The sequence below is a fragment of the Rhinopithecus bieti genome, unplaced genomic scaffold, assembly GCF_001698545.2.
Source record: "Rhinopithecus bieti isolate Rb0 unplaced genomic scaffold, ASM169854v2 scaffold_21412, whole genome shotgun sequence".
NCBI lineage: Eukaryota > Metazoa > Chordata > Mammalia > Primates > Cercopithecidae > Rhinopithecus > Rhinopithecus bieti.
The window spans coordinates 1775296-1795501 of record NW_016811643.1 but is presented as its reverse complement, the minus strand read 5'-3'; the positions used below and the strand labels follow the sequence as shown (position 1 = coordinate 1795501).

The 20206-nt window shown below is 48.1% G+C and overlaps 1 protein-coding gene and 1 long non-coding RNA gene across 3 annotated transcripts in view; one reads left to right on the top strand and one right to left on the bottom strand.

The window, feature by feature from the left end:
- Nucleotides 1–18709, bottom strand: part of LOC108543778 (uncharacterized) — a 36569-nt gene extending 17860 nt beyond the window's left edge. The window contains exons 1-2 of the long non-coding RNA XR_001889669.1: nucleotides 18643–18709; nucleotides 17899–18155 (exon numbers count right to left, since the gene is read on the bottom strand). This is a non-coding gene — a long non-coding RNA (uncharacterized LOC108543778). The remainder of the gene's footprint in view (nucleotides 1–17898; nucleotides 18156–18642) is intronic.
- LOC108543777 (folate receptor gamma) lies at nucleotides 45–4855 on the top strand. 2 transcript variants are annotated; one of them, XM_017894480.1, is made up of 5 exons: nucleotides 45–719; nucleotides 904–1071; nucleotides 3929–4117; nucleotides 4315–4432; nucleotides 4556–4855. In XM_017894480.1, exons 2-5 carry the CDS (start codon nucleotides 904–906, stop codon nucleotides 4798–4800), a joined length of 720 nt encoding a protein of 239 aa, XP_017749969.1. In that variant the 5' UTR covers nucleotides 45–719; the 3' UTR covers nucleotides 4801–4855. The 2 variants fall into 2 exon arrangements, with proteins under 2 accessions (XP_017749969.1, XP_017749968.1); XM_017894479.1 differs by having other exon boundaries at nucleotides 898–1071.
- Nucleotides 18710–20206: the final 1497 nt, after the last annotated feature.

The following is a 20206-nucleotide window of genomic DNA, read 5'->3' as shown; positions in this document are numbered from 1 at the left end:
TTGTGCACCTTCCTTAACAGAGGGTCTAACCAAGCAGGCAGGATGGGGTTATAAATTAGGTGGGGAGGTGGGAGAGACTCCACCTTCCCAGGTGGGCTGAGAACAGAGGTAAGGCCCTGCAGCAGGACAGAGGGAAAGTGGGGATGAGAGATGGGAGGCAAGATAGCACCTCCGCATCTCCTGGGAGGCTGGGCTCTCTGCTGTCTTTGCCTCCACTGACCAACCACTATCTGTTCTTGCTCAGCCCCCTCCTCCATTTGCCACTGACCTGTTGGCCTCCCCCAACTTCTGAGCCTGCTTCTGCCTGGGTAATTTCCCAAGACCCAGGAGGGGTGAGTGGTGAGGTGCGATTGCCCCCATCCCCTTGCCTCCCACAGCATCTGCTCTGGGACCATGAACAATAGCTGACAGCTCCATGGCCTTTGCTGTCCCCATCTCAGCTTCCCTGGGCATCTAAACCTCAGCTGCCCTGGGGTAAGAGGACGGGCTGAGGAAGCAGAAGCCTGAGGCTGTCTAGAGTCTCACTCCTGCATCAGCAGGCCACCACCTGTGGTTCCTCCTTGTGCAAATTTGAGAGGAATTGCATAAAACACTGGAGAAATCCAAGAGGGGAAGTCCATAAGGGCGGTGGCTCCCTAAGTGATCACAGAGCAAGCTGGTGCCAGAGCCTGGACCTAGAGTGCTGTTGGTGGGAAGCAGGAGGAGGGTCCTGCCTCCAGGCCAGGGAAGGGCTCCCTCTCACCTCTACACGCAGCGCATGTCTTGGCTCAGCTGCCCTGTGGGGGATGCAGGGTGGGGAGGGTAGAGATCTGGGCCTGGGAAGGGGACAGTACAGACTCTCGTGGCTGCTGCCCCTCCCTCAGGCCTTGTCCACCTCTGACTGTGGCTTTCTGGCAGGAATAGATGGACATGGCCTGGCAGATGATGCAGCTGCTGCTTCTGGCTTTGGTGACTGCTGCGGGGAGTGCGCAGCCCAGGAATGCGCGGGCCAGGACGGACCTGCTCAACGTCTGCATGAACGCCAAGCACCACAAGGCACAGCCCAGTCCCGAGGACGAACTGTATGGCCAGGTGAGGGCAGCCTGGTGGAGGACAGCATGCACACAGGTCAGAGGGTGACAGCATGAGCAATGGCAGGTCCAGTGTCGTCAGAACCCAGGGTGCCGCTGCCGACAAGGAAGGGGAGGGGCGGCCGGGGCCCCCTTGCCACAGGTGAGGCCACTGAGGCAGCTCGGGGAATATGAGCTCCAATTTGAACTCCAGGTTCAGGAGAGTGCCTATATTTCATTATTCTGGTCTCCTGGCCTGCTCCCTACAAGGGTTCACATTCCCAGAGGGCTGGGAATGTGCGCAGGGAGAGACTGTGGCAGGGACACAATCTGTGGGTTAAAGCGAAGAGAGGACAGTCCGGAAGCCCCATGACATCCGAGTCATTCCCAACATTCCATTTGCTTATTTTTAAATCGGGGTTAAAAAAAAAAAGCCAAATACATAGCATACATTTTCCATTTGAGCCATTTTTAACTGTATGGTTCAGTGGTATTAAGTATGCTCATGTGGTTGGGCAACTGTCACCACTATCCATCTCCTGACCTCTTTCATCCACCAAAACTAAACAGAAACTCTGTGCCCACCACTTCATTTGCTTTTCAGAACATTCTAGGGCACATCCTCCTTGCCAGGAAATGGTGTGGATGTAGACCTTTGAGAGAGACAGATGACTATCATTCTCAGGACCATGAGCTATATGAGAGTGATGATATTTGTTGAGCCCCTACTATAGCAAGGGAGTTCTTCGCATTGTACTCAGTAACTCTTTTGGAGGCAGCAACGCTTGACCCTGACAAGGAAGACCCATCTCTGCCAAACTCCAAGACCCATGATGTGCAAGGGTCTTGCAGGAAGACCAGGAGTTGGGACATCCAAGGAAAAGCAAGTGTGAAGTCAGGCCGACGGGAAAGCATGTTCTGTGTCAGCCGGCACTGGGCGTGGGCCAGGGTGTGGGAGATGGGTAGATGTGGCTCGACTCCCAAGAATTTCCTTACTGTTTCTCCTGGGTGCTTAGACCTGTCACACCTCTGCCATCACTTGACCTTAGGTGCGAGGGTTCATCCCAGAAAATTTAAGCAATTGATTCATGATTTCTCGGTTTTCTGAGTCCTGACCTAGAGTGATTTCCAAAGAGAAACCTCCACCATTTCTGCTTATCTTACTCGCCTTGTATTTACCTTTCTAGGATTGCCTTTTCCACATTTAGTCAAATCTAGGTTCAGACCCAAGTGCAGGCTATAGCTCCTTCATTCCCTACCACTCTCAGGATCTATCTAGAGTCTCCCCACCTGGACCTCCAGACCCTGGGAGAGTCAGACCAGCCCCTTGACCTCCACCCACCACACAACCTGGGCCAGGTTCTTCTCCTCCCTGTCCTCAGTCAAAAAAAAAAATTTTTTTTTTTTTTTGAGATGGAGTTTCACTGTTGTTGCCCAGGCTGGAGTGCAATGGCATGATCTTGGCTCACTGCAACCTCTGCCTCCTGGGTTCAAGTGATTCTCCTGCTTCTGCCTCCTGAGTAGCTGGAATTACAGACGACTGCTACTGTGCCCAGCTAATTTTTTGGGTATTTTTAGTAGAGACAGGGCTTCTCTATGTTGGTCAGGCTGGTCTCAAACTCCTAACCTCAGGTGATCTGCCCGCCTCCTTAAATCTTAACTTCACTATTTACCGTGGGTGTAACTTACTTAAACTCTGTAAAAATGGGGGTAAGGATTCATACTGGGTTGTTGAGAGGATAAAGCGCAAAAGCCTTGGGGACTTTGCACCTATGGTGTTCTATGCCTGAGTGTTCTTTGTCTCCCTTCTATATACAGCCCACCCACCCACTAAAACCATACCCTCCCTGAGGGTAGAGATGTTACTGGTTTTCTTCACTGTGGTGTTCCTAGGACCTAGTACAGTGCCTGATGTATAATAAGCACTCAGTTAATATTGGCTGGATGCAAAATGAATGATATAAATAAGCTGAATAACATGAAATAGACCGGACGCAGTGGCTCATGCCTGTAATCCCAGCACTTTGGGAGGCCAAGGCGGGCGGATCACCTGAAGTCAGGAGTTCGAGACCAACCTGGCAAACATGGTGAAACCCCATCTCTACTAAAAATACAAAATTAGCTGGGCATGGTAGTGCGTGCCTGTAATCCCAGCTACTTGGGAGGCTGAGGCAGGAGAATTGCTTGAACCCAGGAGGTGAAAGTTGCAGTGAGCCAAGATCATGCCACTGCACTCCAGCCTGGGCAACAAGAGCGAAACTCTGTCTCAAAAAAAAGTTAGTTTAATAACATGAAATAACTTTTTAAACCGTTAAGAGCTGTACTACTAATAATTACTCTTCCAGACAGTGGCTCCACCTCATCTCCTATATCCCCTGTATTACCCTCTCTTAAAAGCCAAAATTAAGTAGGCATGGTGGCTCACGCCTATAATCTTAGTATTTTTGGAAGCTGACATGAGCCAAGGAGTTTGAGACCAGCCTAGGCAACATGGTGACACCCCACCTCTACAAAAATATTTTATATTAGCCAGGCATACTGGCATGTGCCTGAATCCCAGCTCATCGGGAGGCTGAGGTGGGAGGATTATTTGAGCCCAGGATGTTGAGGCTGCAGTGAGCTATGATCACACCACTGCACTCCAGCCTGGTCAACAGAGCAAGATCCTGTCTCGAATAAATAAATAAATGAATAAATAGAGGGAAAAGCACCAACACTGTAACTGCCTCTGTCCCCAGGTGGGAGCTCCTCAAGGGCCCTCTTCAAGGGCCCTCCCCAGGAAGTGTTCTTCTGGATGACCTACCTGGGGCAGAGGAGCCAGAATATGGAGGAGACGGCTGTGGTGGGGAGAGATTTAGTCCTGTGTCTTCCCCACCCAGTGCAGTCCCTGGAAGAAGAATGCCTGCTGCACGGCCAACACCAGCCAGGAGCTGCACAAGGACATCTCCCGCCTGTACAACTTTAACTGGGACCACTGCGGCAAGATGCAGCCCGCCTGCAAGCGCCACTTTATCCAGGATGCCTGTCTCTATGAGTGCTCCCCCAACCTGGGGCCCTGGATCTGGCAGGTATGCATGCCATTCCCACAAACATGAACCTCAGCAGAGAGCAGAGCCTGCCAGCCACTTGCAGGGAGGGCTTGGTCCAGGAATTCGGGTCTGAGGGTAGTGGACGCGCTGCTCCCTCCCACAGCTCTGGTCCCCTTTGAGGATAAAGCTGCTGAGATATGTGGCTGACAGGAGAGTTCCGTCTCCTTCCCACTCAGGTCAACCAGAGCTGGCGCAAAGAGCGGATCCTGAATGTGCCCCTGTGCAAAGAGGACTGTGAGCACTGGTGGGAGGACTGTCGCACCTCCTACACCTGCAAAAGCAACTGGCACAAAGGTTGGAATTGGACCTCAGGTGAGGGCTGGGAGGAGATGAGATGAGGAGTGGGAGTGGGGCTTTAGGGTTGGGAGGGGTGCAGTCTGGCCCAGAAGCTCAGGGTCTTATGTTCTCCTCCCTCAGGGATTAATGAGTGTCCGGCCGGGGCCCTCTGCCGCACCTTTGAGTCCTACTTCCCCACTCCAGCCACCCTTTGTGAGGGCCTCTGGAGCCACTCCTTCAAGGTCAGTAACTACAGTGGAGGGAGCGGCCGCTGCATCCAGATGTGGTTTGACTCAGCCCAGGGCAACGCCAATGAGGAGGTGGCCAAGTTCTATGCTGCGACCATGAATGCTGGGGCCCCGTCCCATGGGATTATTGGTTCCTGATCCGAGAAGGGTCCTCTGGGGTACTTCCGACAATCTATTCTACTAGACAAATCCACATGGGTCTTGTGTCTTGTAATCTGGGGATGAGTGGGTTGGAGGGACACATTGCTTCATCTTTTCCATTGACAGGCCCCAAATCGGGCTGGAACTAGCCTGATGTTCACTGGGAAGCAGGGTGTGGAGGTTGAGCTAGAATCCAGTTATCTGATCCCTTAGTCTGGGTCTCTTATCCCTGCACTGGCTTCCCCCTCACGCCAAGCTCATCCCACCTGCACTACACATGGAGAAAGACACAGATGGAGGGAAGGTCAGAGTTAGCTGATGAGTTATTGGATTCAAGTTGGGAAGAGAGTTTCTTTTCCCTTCTCTCACTAGATACAGGCTGGATGGAGATATTGGTGGGGAGGAGGATCTCAGTGATGAACATTTGCCTTGTTTCTATCTATTTATTTCTTTACTTATTTGAGACAGGAATCTTGCTGTGTTGCCTAGGCTGGTCTTGAACCCCTGGGCCCAGACAATACTCCTTCCTTGGCCTTCCAGAGTGCTGGGATTACAGGCATGAGTCACTGTGCCTGACCTGCTTTTTTAAAAAACAATGACAACTAATGTTGCAATTAACAATCTTTTACTTAGTGGAATGTTACATTTAAATTCCAGAAAAGATTATTGGGTCAAGAGTACATATAATTTTGAGAGTTACAACTTTATGGAGATTGTATCAATGTGGCTCCCCCACCAGCAAAGTATGAGAGTGCCTCTTTCTCCACTGGGTGTGATGACTCATGCCTGTGATCTCAGCACTTTGAGATGCTGAGGCAGGAGAATCTCGAACCCAGGAGTTCAAGATCAGCCTGGGCAACATGGTGAAACCCCATTTCCACAAAAAAGCTAAAAAAATCATCTGGGCATGGTGGTGTGCACCTGTAGTCCCAACTACTAGGGAGGCTGAGATGAGAGAATCGCTTGAGCCTCAGCAGGTTGAGGTTACAGTAAGCTATGATTATGCCACTGCACTCCAGCCCAGACGACAGGGCAAGAACCTGCTTCAAAAAAAAAAAAAAAAAGAGAGAGAGACTGCCTGTTTCTCTACAACCCTGTCAACCCACTATGCCATCAAACTGATTTTCTACTCATCTTACAGGTGGGGAAAGGGCAGCTCAGTGCAGTTTTCATCTGCCATTGTTCTGAGATCTTTCCATGTTGACCTACTGAGATGTTAAATTACTGGGTAATAATCCATTCTGTGTGTACATCACACTGAATTCAGTCTCCTACTGACAGGCATTGGAAGGAATGGGGTTCTTTTATGATCTTGACATTGCTGAAAGCCACAGGCCAGTTATTTGGTAGAATACTCCTCCATTTGGGTTTGTCTGTTTCCTCATGATTCATTGAAGTTATGCATTTTGGGCACGAATACCCTACATGGTTATCCCGTGCATCATAACGGGAGGCACGTGGTGAGGGGTTTGCCTATTCCTGGTGACGTTAACTTTGATCTTTTGGTTGAGATTGTGTCTGCCACATTTCTCCACTACACTTTCCCCTTTGTAACTAGTAAATATGTTGTAAGGAGAGACTGGAGAACTAGAGATACTCTATTCATCAGCACACTTCCACCGACATGTACCTGATGGACCTTTTTTTAAAAAGGTAAAACAAAAGCTAAACATGTCTTACTATGTTACAGCTCTTTCACCAACCCTTCAATACTTTTCAGTGGTATCAACTGTAAAAACCAAACTTCTTCAAAATAGCACAGAAGACCGTGCCCCTCCTCTGAGCCCTCAAGCCAAATCTCTCCCACACTACCCCCACAAATGAGCTCCAGTCACACTTCTCATGTTGGGGGTCTTTGCTCCAGCAACTCTTTCTCTGCATGCCTGAAACGTTCTTTAATCCTCTGCAGCCTAGCACTTTGTGACCACTTAGATCACAACCTACAATTCCCCCCGAAAATGACTTCTTACCACTCAACCTAACAAAGCCACTCAGCTGATTTCTCATCACATTATTCTGTGTCCTCGTGCAGATTTTTTTCTACCGTGTTTGTTGTCTGCCTTTTCCCTAACAAAACATACTCTCCTGAAAGCAGGGTTTTGTCTATGTCATTTTAAGCTACATCCCCAGGGTCTGGGTCAGTGCCTGGCACTGAGAATGTACTCAGTAAGTTAAGGAATCGCTGCATCCATTCTGTCAGTCAACAAGTCCTTCTGAGCATCCTGTCACTGGCCCATGCTGGTCTCAGCTGACAGGAAGGGAACTGAGTTCCTTGCAAGGTCTGGCGGGGACAGACAGTTCTGAGTACCAGCGACTCTTAGAACAAGGAGATGAGTCTTTCACAGAGGGAAGCACAGAGTGTGGTGTTGTTCTGCTGAAGCCCAAAGAGGTCAGGGAAGGCTTCCAAAGGAATAATGTTTGCCAAGCACAAAACAGCACGGGGAATGGCATTCCATGGACAGGTCTCAGCAAGTGCAACGGCTTAGAGGTAATAGAAGTGCAAGCAGAATTCCAGGGTGGCTGAGATAGAAGTTATGAGGGGAGTGGGCAGCAGTTAAGGCCAAAGAAGAAACACTGGATCTGCATTCCTTAGGACGGTGTCCTGTGGGCCCCTCACAAAGCTTCTCTCCTGCAACTCCTAGGTGCAAGAAGTCAGACTTAGAATCAGACTGAGATCAGTAGTTTCTGCAGCTGGGAAGATGAGTGATGTGAGCTTGCATGTGTGATAGGCTGGCACTCAAGAAAGAACTCAGGGTTCTCTCCTCCCCAGTCTGAGGCCCCTCTCCTGCTTCCTGAAGCCCAGAGTCTCCACCTCTGTGAGTCAAACACCTTCCTGTTATCTGCCTGGTCCTAGGGCAACCTTTGGGTTGGGGTTAGAAGGAATGCCAATGGTTAACCTTGTGGTATTAAATGTCCAGCTGAGGCAGATACTGTCTGGACTGGTCCAAGCTGACTGCCTGACTGTCCCTCCCTGCTGGCCCTAGCACCCAGACTCCAGATAGGAACACCACCTCATCCTTTGGAGCAGGGCTCTGAGACTCCACAAATGGTGAGGACTTACCAGAGGAACTGAACTTGACCTCCAACCCAACCTTCCATTCGCTGGTATTATTCTGAAGCCCTCATGGCCCAGGGGCCTGGCTCAGGGAGCAGGTCTCAATCCTGCAGTGGAGGGGGCATAAAGTTCAGTTCATGATCAGCCCCCAGGCCAGGGGCAGAGGATGAGAGGGCAGGAGCTCCATCTAGAGGAGCTCCCATGTTCAGGTGTTCCTAGACACCTGCCTGCCCTTCTCTAATCAGCACTGGGGTATAAAGAAGGAAAGAGGCCTGAGGGTTCCAGAGGCCTCTACCTGCTGGGGTGTTCAGAGGACCCAACCCTCTGGGAAATACAAATACAATCCTCAGCCCTCCAAACAACTGAATGGACACCTCTTGGCCAAAGAGACCCCGGAAAAACTTTAAAATCTAAGTTTCCTGGCCATGATGATAAGTCACTCACACCTCAGTACACCTGTTTCCTCATGAACCATTACCAGGTTTCTTTCCCAAGACCTAAATAGAAACCAGCCCTTGAAAACCAAGAACAGGAGACTCCTTCACTGATTTCAACTTCAACCAACTGCCAGACTCCTTTCCCTTTCCCGATTTTGATATGACAGCTGATCAACTTACAAAACATTCCTGGCTGATCAATGATTCTCCACCATGGACCAGTTCTGGCTGGTTTACAGAGGCAGCACACAAAGTTCTTCGGGTCCTGTGTTTCACCTTTTGACATATAGAGCCTAATTCGACTGCATTTTAATGTCTCCACCCCGAAGAGAATATGGGACATATTTAACATGTTTTTTGGTACACATGTGTGCAACTCTCATGAATATTCATAAATCATCTTAAAACGTATTAAATATGTATGTTTAGCGAACTCATTTAGTGTAAAACCCCTGTCCTACCCTCACTTCAATTCCTAGCTTGTAGGTTGCAACCCAACCAAAGAAATAAAGCTCTCCCTTCCAAATGTACAGATCTTGTGAATGTAAGCCAACATAACTGAAGACAAGAGTAGGATCCATGGAGCAGCCCAGGTTCCCCCCAGCGTGAGTGAATGCACTGGTGCCAGGCTGAGCCATTGACAGCTCAGTTGTTTCCCTGTCAGCTTTGGGAGGAAGGTGGGTAAGATCTCCCACTTTTGAATTGAGATCTCGAGGACTTCATTTTTTCACCCTGATTCCCTCCATCCAGACCCTGCAAGAGCCATCTTTTTTGGCCCCAGGTTTCTAGTTGGGGAGGTTGGGGGCAGTTCAGCCTGACTCATCTGGCCTATCAGGTTTGGTGAGGATGCTTGCCCTCTAGTGGCACACGAAGGAATGTCTTATGCTCTTCTGGGGAACCTAGATTCTAAGGAGACAGTCCCAGACCAGCTACTATCAGGAACATACATGTCTCGGAATTATAAGAAAAAGTCTTGTGGATATTTTGGATTCTGGAAAAAAGCTAACTTGGAACAATATAAAGATTTATAGGCTAAAATGGAGAACTTTTGACAGAACATTTGACATGCCTAAATTAGTTTATTTGCATGCACAGTAGGGTTCACAGTAGGGTTCAGGACCTCTCAGAAGCAATGGGAGGCCTTTTTTTTTTTTTTTGAGACAGAGTCTCACTTTGTCATGGGGAGTGGAGTGGAGTGGCATGATCATAGCTCACTGCAGCCCCGACCTCCCGGGCTCAACCATCCTCCCACCTCTGCCTCTCAAGTAACTGGGACTATAGACATGTACCACCACACCCTGCTAATTTCTTTATTTTTATTTTTTAATTTTTTATAGAGATGGGGTTCACCATGTTCCCCAAGCTGGTCTCAAATTCCTGGAGTCAAGGAATCCTCCCATGGGAGACCATTTATAAGTGGTATTATGAGAGCTCTAAACACAGTCAGGCATCTCAGATAACCTTAATAATTCAAAACTGAAGGAGTCTAATTCAAAACCTGACCAGCATATTCAAACCTATCTGCCACTATTGGACAGGTAGCTGGAGACACTGCACAAAGAATTACAGCCCAACAAATTGAATTACCTGGCTCAAGTATTTAATTGCTTCAGATTTTCTTTTAGTCAAACAAGGAAAAGTCTGTGCAGTGGCCCATAACACCTATTGCACTTACATTGACACTTCAGGTGAAGTAGAAACTCATATAGGGCTGGGCACAGTGGCTCATACCTATAATCCCAGCACTTTGGGAGGCTGGGGCCAGAGGATCGCTTGAGCTCAGGCGCACCTCAGCAACAAGGTGAAACCCTATCTCTACAAAAACTACAAATATTAACGAGGCATGGTGGCACATGCCTGTAATCCCAGCTATTTGGGAGGCCGAGGCGAGAGGATCACTTGGGCCTGGGAGGCATAAGTTGCAGTTAGCCTAGATCATGCAATTGCATTCCAAACTGATAGAGCAAGACTCTGTCTCAAAAACAAAGCAAAACAAAAACAAAAAGAAGAACAGAAACTCATATAGAATTTCCAAACAAGTTAAATGATTACAAGAAATAAAACTACTGATCCTATCAATGATCTGTTTAGTTGGCTTTCTACCAAACAGAAATTCCTTTCAAGATGCTGTTGAAGCCTGGGCGGGCGGCTCACACCTGTAATCCCAACACTCTGGGAGGCCGAAGCAGGTGGGTCACCTGAGGTCAGGAGTTTGTGACCAGCCTGGCCAACATGGTGAAACCCCATTTCTACTGAAAAATACAAAAAATTAGCTGGGTGTAGTGGCAGGCGCCTATAATCCCAGCTACTTGGGAGGCTGAGGCAGGAGAACCCGCTAGGCAGAGATTGCAGTGAGCCGAGATCACGCCACTGCACTCCAGCCTGGGTGACAGAGTGAGACTCCATCTCACAAAAAAAAAAAAAAAAAAAAAGATGCTATTGAAGTCTTTGTTATAGTCTCCATCAAACTTTTCTTCATAACATTTAAATTACTCATAATATAGGACAGGTGTGGGGGCTCAAGCCTGTAATCCCAGCACTTTAGGAGGCCCATGGGGGTAGATCATTTGAGATCAGGAGTTCAAGACCAGCCTGGCCAACATGGCAAAGCCCTGTCTCTACTAAAAATACAAAAATTAGCCAGGAGGCGGAGGTTGCAGTGAGCCGAGATCATGCCACTCCACTCCAGCCTGGGCAACAGAGGGATACTCTGTCTAAAAAATAAATATAAATAAATAAATAACTTTATAATATGTATAACCAACTGCTGTAAGTCTGCTGCTAAACCAGAATTATGCTGGCTTAATGCATATAACTTACAGACAAGTTAAATTAGTAGCCCCACCTTTTGGTCCTTATGTTGCTTGATAGACCTTAGGGGTTGATGAATACCTGCCCACCTTTATTTCTGTCTGGCCAAGATGTTCAATTGGCTATAAGTCTCTTGGCCACAAGGGTCCCACGAAGGGACTGGATGGACCTGGAGCAGGTAGCCTCACCATGCTGGCAACGACATGGTACAAACAATTTGGCCATTGATGCTGACTATGGCAGATCTTGGCTAAAAGGAAGAAATGTGGAATAAAAAGAAAATCCAAAGACCCCTCAACTGACTGAACAAACCCCTCCTGGCCAAGGAGAACCCAGAAAAACTTTAGAATCTAGGTTTCCTGGCTATGATAAGACAGGAGGCTGGTCACACCTCAGTATACCCTCTTCCTTACTGTTACCAGGCCTTTTTCCTAAGAGTTAAGCGGAATCCTGTCCTGGAAAACAGAGTATGGAAGACTCCTCTGCTGACTTCAGCTTCAACTGCCTGATGCCATGGCCAGACTTCATTCTCTTTTCATGATTTGACATGACAGCTGACCAGCTCACAAAGTTATCCTTCCTGGTCAGTTCCTGTTAACCACGGGCTGGTTCTGGCCGATTTACAGAGGCTGCACACAAAGTGCTTTTGTGTCCTATATTTCACCTTTTGATGTGTACAGCGTAAGTCTGCATTTTAATGTTAAGTCTCAGCTGGGTATGGTGGCTCAATGCCTGCAATCCTAGCACTTTGGGGGGCCAAGGCAAGAGGATTGCTTGAGCCTAGGAGTTCAAGACCAGCCTGGGCAACATAATGAGACTTTGTCTCTATTTTTTAAATTTGTCATTTTCTTTTTTTTTTCTGAGACAGAGTATTGCTCCCTGCACCCTGGCTAGAGTGAGATGGCGTGATCTCGGCTCACTGCAAGCTCCGCCTCCCGGGTTCACCCCATTCTCTTGCCTCAGCCTGCTGAGTAGCTGGGACTACAGGCTCCTGCCACCACGCCTGGCTAATTTTTTGTATTTTTAGTGGAGACGGGGTTTCACCGTGTTAGCCAGGATGGTCTCGATCTCCTGACCTCGTGATCCGCCTGCCTTGGCCTCCCAAAGTGCTGGGATTACAGGCGTGAGCCACCGCAACGGGCCATCATTTGCAAGTTTCTTAACTGCATTACTGACTTTAGGGTGGAGCCCTTGGGGTAACAAGGTCAGGAAAGCATGCAGTTTCTACAGCCTAACAAGCAGGCAAGCTGGAAGGCAAGACAGATCCCCCAAAATAAGGGTCCCATTTTATACCAGATCCTGGATCAACTCCCCCCGCCGAAAAGGGGAAATCAGCCCGTCTTCCGTGGAAGTCTTATCTCTCAGTGGGAGATAAGAGGGTATTTCCATACCTTTGAAGTGGCCAAGAACATGCTTCTCTAATCTAAATGTGCAAAGAGCTAAGTATTCACCCATAATTTCCATTGGCTATTCCTTAAAGTATATTTCCTACCTAGTTATTACACACCAAAGCTCTCTCATAATACGATGTAGTTTCTGATACCACCAAAAGTCAAAAACATCAGATACTGCGATGCAAAACAGAACAGAGCCTTACATTTTGAGAGGAATTCATCAACTTTCAATTCCTGGGGTTCCAAGAGGAAAACAGGGTGTTTTTTTTTTTTTCCAAAATGATGTCTCTGGCACTCCTGTTTTTCCTAGGGAGTCCCACACTGTTAGAGTTTGAATATCCTATTTTAATTAAGTTGACTCTTTTAACCATAGCGCTCTTAAAAATAACAATCCTTTATTATCTCTTATTATCCGACTTCAGCCATGCCAAACTACCAATATTTCTGGCTTCTGAACTTTACCAAAGACAAACTCCCAGGTACTCAGAGAAAAAAAATTCAAGACAGTTTGTGGAGGGAAAGAAAATCAACAAATGTTTGACAGATATCAAACTAGAAAGGACTCATTCCTTAAGTTGGGAATTGAACCCTGAGCCTGGGCTGCCATTGTGAAAAGACAAAGTCTTTGCTACTGAGCTACAGCACTGGGCAGTCTCCATTGCTCTTCCCAGAAGGAGATAGAGTCGCCAACTTTGAGCTTGCAAAGGCTTTTATCTAATCAAGATAATTTTTAGGACTAAAAATGGCATGGACTCCAAAACTCCTGTCTGCTGGATGGTAGAAACCAAGAGAAAGTATTGCCACGTGGTTACAAGGTGAAGCTCCCAAGGACCTAAAACAAGATGAAAGACAAATTTCATCCAGCTTTTCAGGGACCTTCAGCAAAGTTTATAACTGATCAGTTTACTCGGCCATTTTGAACAGCGGGCTTACAGGTGTTGTAGTGAGAGACAGGACTAGCTGGATTTCCTAGGCCTACTAAGAATCCCTAAGCCTAGCTGGGAAGGTGAGCGCATCCACCTTTAAACATGGGGCTTGCAATTTAGCTTACACCCGACCAATCAGGTAGTAAAGAGAGCTCACTAAAATGTTAATTAGGCAAAAACAAGAGGTAAAGAAATAGCCAATCATCTATCGTCTGAGAGCACAGTGGGAGGGACAATGATCAGGATATAAAACCAGATATTTGAGCCAGCAACGGCTACCCTCTTTGGGTCCCCTCCCTTTGTATGGGAGCTCTGTTTTCACTCTATTAAATCTTGCAACTGCACACTCTTCTGGTACATGTTTGTTACGGCTTGAGCTGAGCTTTCACTTGTCGTCCATCACTGCTGTTTGCCGCCATGGCAGACCCACTGCTGACTTCCACCCCTCCAGATCTGGCAGGGTGTCCACTGTGCTCCTGATCCAGTGAGGCACCCATTGCCACTCTGGATTGGGCTAAAGGCTTGCCATTGTTCCTACATGGTTAAGTGCCTGGGTTTGTCCTAATCGAGCTGAACACTAGTTGCTGGGTTCCACGGTTCTCTTCTGCGACCCACGGCCGATAATAGAGCTGTAACACTCGCTACATGGCCCAAGATTCCATTCCTTGGAATCAGTGAGGCCAAGAACCCCAGGTGAGAGAACAAGAGGCTTGCCGCCATCTTGGGAGCTCTGGGAGCAAGGACCCCCGGTAACAGTAGGCCTGCATTCTATCTTAAGGTACCCCTCTTTATGGCAGAACAATATAGAAAGACACACAAAGCAAACCCAGATTCGCTACAGCTTAAGGCTAGCCTCAGAAGTCTTTTTTCTCATTAACCAAAACTTTCCTGTGGTAGGGTGGGGAAAGTGAAGAGCTCAGGAAGGCCAGAGAAAGACCCACCTATCCCAGAGACACTGAATCAAAAGTTCAGGCAGCCGCTCATTGGTTAAGAAGGGATCTTTTCCAGGAGTTGCCTCAGCTCTTAAGTGTCCCCGTTTGGGGAGCAAAAAGCTCTCATGTCCCAAGATCCTGTACATGCACAATTCTGTCACCCGCAGTCATCAGCCAAAAGTGAAAGGTAGATTAATCCAAAGAGAATAGTAATTAATATCCCATGGTGCTAAATCCATTCTTAGCCAAGAGGCACTTTACTCTGAGAGGGGCTTTTAACCCCCTAAGTCTTAGAAGGGACTCTAACACTCCTCAGTTGGGCCTCGAACCCAAGTTCAGTCAAGTGTCTTTGCCTTTTATTAAGAGGGGCCTTTAACCCACTCTGTCTTAGGAGAGACTTTAACTCCCCTAAGTTGAGCCTCTAACCCAATAACATCCTTTACCTGGGTACCCCGCCACTTACCCAAAGATAGACCATTGGTGCTGTAGTCTATTTCCTTTGGATTGGGTGTTTCCTTAGGGTTCGACAGGAAGATGTTACCAGAAAGCAATCCAGATCCAGACCCCAAGAGAAGGTTCTTGGATCTCACACAAGAAAGAATTCGGGGTGAGTCCATAGAGTAAAGTGAAAGCAAGATTATTAAGAAGGTAAAGGAATGCAGAATGACTACTCCACAGGCAGGGCAGTGACTTGAGCTGCTCCACTAAGGATGCTTGTTGTTACTTCTTGATTATATGCTAAACAAGGGGTGGATGATTAATGAGCTTTCAAAGGAAGCAGTGGCCAATTCCCGTAACTGAGGATTCCTCTCCTTTTTAGACCATTTAGGGTAACTTCCTGATGTTGCCGCGGCTTCTGTAATCACGGCACTGGTGGAGTGTCTTTTAGCATGCTAATACATTATAATTAGCATATAATGAGTGATGAGGACAATGAGAGGTCACTTTGGTCGCCATCTTGGTTTTGGTGGGTTTGGGCTGGCTTCTTTACCACATGCTATTTTATGAGCAAGGTCTTTGTGACTTGTTATCTTGTGCTCACCTCCTTGCTCATCCTGTCACTTGGAATGCCACACCTCCTAGGAATGCAGCCCAGTAGGTCTCAGCCTCATTTTACCCAGCCCCTATTCAAGATGGAGTTGCTTTGGTTGAAACACCTCTGACAGACCCACCAGAGGAGCCCTTCAGTTTGCATTAATATGTGTGGCTACTTATTTCACAGATACTATGTGTCAAATGTCGGTACAATGTCAACAGCTCACCCTCTTGGTTGTTGAGTTTCCGCATTACACAAATAAGGAAGCAGGCCCAGAGGAGAGTCTGGGAAATGAAGTTGGAGAGACCCATCCTGGGGTTGCTTGATTTAGGGATTTAGACTGGGAATGACTCCTCCATAGATCTGAAAGAAGAAACTGCATACTGTGCATAGTGGCTTCTTTTCTGCCAGCCCTAAACAGCTCAAGAATGGAGAGTCTCTCAGTTATAAGGCTGGGTGTGAAGCATTTTTTTTTTTCTTTGAGAGAGGTCTTGCTATGTTGCCCAGGCTGGTGTCCAACTCCTAGGCTCAAGGGATCCTCCCACCTTGGCCTTCCAAAGTGCTGGGATTACAAATGTGAGCCACCACACCTCACCTGAAGCATCTTGGTTCATGCATCTAGCAAACCTTTGGGCTGTGTCTCTCAACCCCATTGGACCTGAGGTCTCCCTAAAACAATTATTTGGCTACAACCCCTTTAATATCCTGAACTTAGCTAAACAGTTATTTTAAAAATCAATATTCATATATAACTAAAGAAGAAACAGAGGAAAAGTATTTGTAATATGTATTTCAATATATAAATATTCATTTTGACTCCATTAGCAGATAGCAGTCACCGTCCCGCTTGCACTTGTTTTGAATCAGTGAGCCTGCAGCTGCCAAGTGCAGACTAACAAGAGGTAAATCACCTATATACCTCGAGCAGCTCTGACTTTAACTTATTCTTTTTTTTTTTTAAATCTCTTTTTAGACATGAGGTCTCACTATGTTGTCCCAGTTGACCTCAAACTCCTGCACTCAAGTGATCCTCCTGCCTTGGCCTCCAAAGTACTGGGATTATAGGTGTGAACCACTGTGCCTGGGCTTTTATATTTTTTTTAAGTGCACATTTTAATATTTAGCTTGTCAGCCTTAAGTAATGAGGTCCAGAAAGCTTGAGGATAGCCACACAGGAGCATAGATTCAAATTGTCCTGAATATACACTTCGATTCACAGCAGTTACAGGTGAGTTTTTTTTTTTTTTTTTTTTTTTTTTTTTTTTTTTTTTTTTTTTTGAGACGGAGTCTCTCTCTGCTGCCCAGGCTGGAGTGCAGTGGCTGGATCTCAGCTCACTGCAAGCTCCATCTCCCGGGTTTATGCCATTCTCCTGCCTCAGCCTCCCAAGTAGCTGGGACTACAGGCACCTGCTACCTCGCCCGGCTAGTTTTTTGTATTCTTTTAGTAGAGACGAGGTTTCACCGTGTTAGCCAGGATGGTCTTGATCTCCTGACCCCGTGATCCGCCCGTCTCGGCCTCCCAAAGTGCTGGGATTACAGGCTTGAGCCACCGCGCCCGGCCTACAAGTGAGTTTTTAAGGAAACCGAATAGTTCCTAAGTTGTTTATCAATAATTTAAAATAAGATAACATAAGCAATTGATTGGCTATACATTGTTTTTATATCACAAATTCCAGGAACAGATAATGGGTGAGGCAGGTAGTCAGGGACAAAACACCTTGGACCAATTGTCTCTGGGCATGGGTGGGGAGGATATGACTGAAGTTCCATACTCATGCTTTTCTGGGCCTGATAAATTGGGCATGTCTCACATCATGAGACTGCTCTGAGCTATTTTTCTTTTCTCAAGCTTTATACCAAATTCTAGGCTGTGGGCTTTCATTCATTCAGTAAGTATGTATTGAGTATTTATTGTTTGGGTGAGGGACAAAGGACAAGATGGAGGAAGGTGAACAAGAAGGCACAATCCATGTTGCTTCCGGGTTCTTCCTCACCAACTTTCCCGTGCTCGGGAAAATGTAGCCCACACCCGGGAAGATGCAGATCAACCGAGCATGCACAGAGTGATGTCAAGCCGGGGACATCGAAATTCAAGAAGCCACTCCTACACATGCGCCCCAAACTCCTCCCCTTCCAGCTCCCAGGCATAAAAGTCCACCGCCGGCAGGAGCCGGTGTGACTTCTTCGGCCCCTCTTACTTGTGGACCAGAGAACCTCACCCGAGAGCGCCGGCATGACTTCCCTGGCCCCCCACAACTGAGGACCAGAGAACCTCACCCGAGAGTGTGTGCATATTTGCAATAAAAGACTGCCACTTTCTTATGTACTTTGGCCTCATGTTTAATTATTTAGCTCTCCTAAATTAAATTAAATTAAACAAAACAGTTGGTGCCAAAACCCGGGAGGAGACCCTTCCTCAACATCCCCTAGGGGTCTGAGGAACCTCCTCCCCAGCGAACCGGCTCCCAACCCAACCAGCCACCAACACCGAACAAGGATTCCACCTTTTTACTGGTGCCGCTCTGAGAATTTCTTCTTCGGTGAGTACTCCCCTTTGTTAACCATCTCCATCCGTTTCTGTGTCCTTGGCCTAGAGTTGTACGTATGCCCAAGGACGTAGCCACCCTGTGGCACAGTAAGGTCTTCAACCTGGAGACGTCTGTCTTGAAGTTCCTCAATTCTCCGTTAGTGGCTCCAGGAGCCCTCAGTCTCCAGCAGTGGCAAAGGACGCTTTGCCACTGCGTGAGGTCGGTTGCCATTTCTGGTGGTTAAACAATGGGAACCTCATAATCGAAAATCCCTAGGAATACCCCCTTAGGGTGTCTCCTCCAAAACTTGGAAGCCTTATATTTAGCTCAAGATTTAAAACGAAAGCGGCTAATTTTCCTCTCCACTGTGGCATGGCCGCAGTATAAATTAGACAACCAATCTCAATGGCCACCAGACAGCACACTTGACTATAACATTCTATTAGATCTCTCTAATTTCTGCCAAAGGCTTGGAAAGTGGTCAGAGATTATCTATGTCCAAGGCTTTTGGGACTTGCGCTCTCGCCCAGACCTGTGCGCCCAGTGTTCAATGGCCCAGGTCTTGTTAGTCAAAACCCAGCCCTTGGCCCCCACACCACAAGCAGAGGAAGATTCTACTTCTATCTCAGACAAGGCCGACGGTGGGGCACCTCCCTCCCGACCTACCAACCCCCCTCCCTATGCTCCTCCTACCGCCCCTCCCTCAGCCACTCCTCTTACCTCTCTCATTTCCGCCCACACTCGCTCCAAGACCGTGGTAGCGGCCCCAACCCCCTCTACCGGTCATCCTGCCCCAACCCCCTCTACCGGTCAACCTGCCTCAACCCCCTCTACCGGTCAGCCAGTCTCAACCTACCCGACTGGTCAGTCTGCTTCAACCTCCCCTGTTAGTTTGTTGGCCCCCCTCCGAGAGGTCGCTGGAGCCAAAGGACTAGTTAGAGTCCATGTCCCTTTTTCCTTTGCAGACCTTTCCAAGATAGAAAAACGGCTCGGCGATTTCTCTGCTAACCCCACCCCATATTCCAAGGAGTTTCGATACCTATGTCAGGCATATGATCTAACCTGGCATGACTTACAGGTCATTTTGTCCTCCTCCCTTAACCAAGAGGAAAGACAGCGTATTCTTGCAGCAGCCAGGCAACATGCAGATCAATGGCATTTAACTGATGCCACCGTCCCGTTAGGAGAGATGGCTGTCCCGTCCATAGAACCAGATTGGGACTACCAACCACAATAGCCCGGCCGCCGTAGGAGAGACATTATGGTTCAATGTCTCTTGGCCGGTATGCAGGCAGCCTCTAACAAAGTGGTCAATTTTGATGAACTAAAGGAAATTATCCAGCACCCAGATGAGAACCCAGCTTCCTTCCTAAATCGCCTTACAGAGGCACTAGACCAATTTACCCGGCTAGACCCCACCTCCCCAGCCGGGGCAGCTGTCCTAGCCTCCTATTTTATCTCCCAGTCAGCCTCAGATATTTGAAAAAAGCTAAAAAGGTTGAAGATAGGCCTCAAACCCCCATACAGGACTTAGTAAAATTGGCCTTTAAAGTTTTTAACTCCAGAGAAGAAGCAGCTGAGGCCGCAGAGCTAGACAAGGAGAAAAGAAGGGCTGCACTTCAGGCGCAAGCTTTAGTGGCTGCCCTCCAACCAGTGTCGCCCACTCTGCCAGCAGGGAAGACAAAGGACAAGTCTCCTAAAGGCTCCTGCTATAAATGCAGAGACCCAGGACACGAGGCAAGCCAGTGTCCCCAGGCCAAACCGGCCACTCTGTCTGGCCCATGCTGTAAGTGTGGCACAACATTCGGCAAAAAGGTGTCCAAATCCTCGCCCGCCTACCACGCCGTGCCCAGCCTGCCAACAGGAAGGACACTGGAAGTCTGATTGCCCCGCCAGCAGGGCAGGCATTGTGCCTCAACGTGGTGCCTCTCCTCAAGAGTCAGGAGGCTCTTTCCAGCTCCTACACCTGGACGACGACTGACTGTGCCCACACTCAGAGACCCCAGTCACCCTTGCTGAGCCCAGGGTAGCGGTACAGGTAGCAGGTAAGCCAATTTCTTTTTTTTTTTGAGACGGAGTCTCGCTCTGTCGCCCAGGCTGGAGTGCAGTGGCCGGATCTCAGCTCACTGCAAGCTCCGCCTGCCGGATTCACGCCATTCTCCTGCCTCAGCCTCCCGAGTAGCTGGGACTACAGGCGCCCGCCAGGTCGCCCGGCTAGTTTTTTGTATTTTTAGTAAAGACGGGGTTTCACCATGTTAGCCAGGATGGTCTTGATCTCCTGACC

Coding starts and splice junctions, on each gene's coding strand:
- LOC108543777 (XM_017894480.1), top strand. CDS start 904: ATGGACATGGCCTGGCAGATGATGCAGCTGCTGCTTCTGGCTTTGGTG. Junction 4,118..4,314: donor TGGGGCCCTGGATCTGGCAG/GTATGCATGCCA, acceptor CTTCCCACTCAG/GTCAACCAGAGCTGGCGCAA. Junction 4,433..4,555: donor CAAAAGCAACTGGCACAAAG/GTTGGAATTGGA, acceptor CTCCTCCCTCAG/GGATTAATGAGTGTCCGGCC.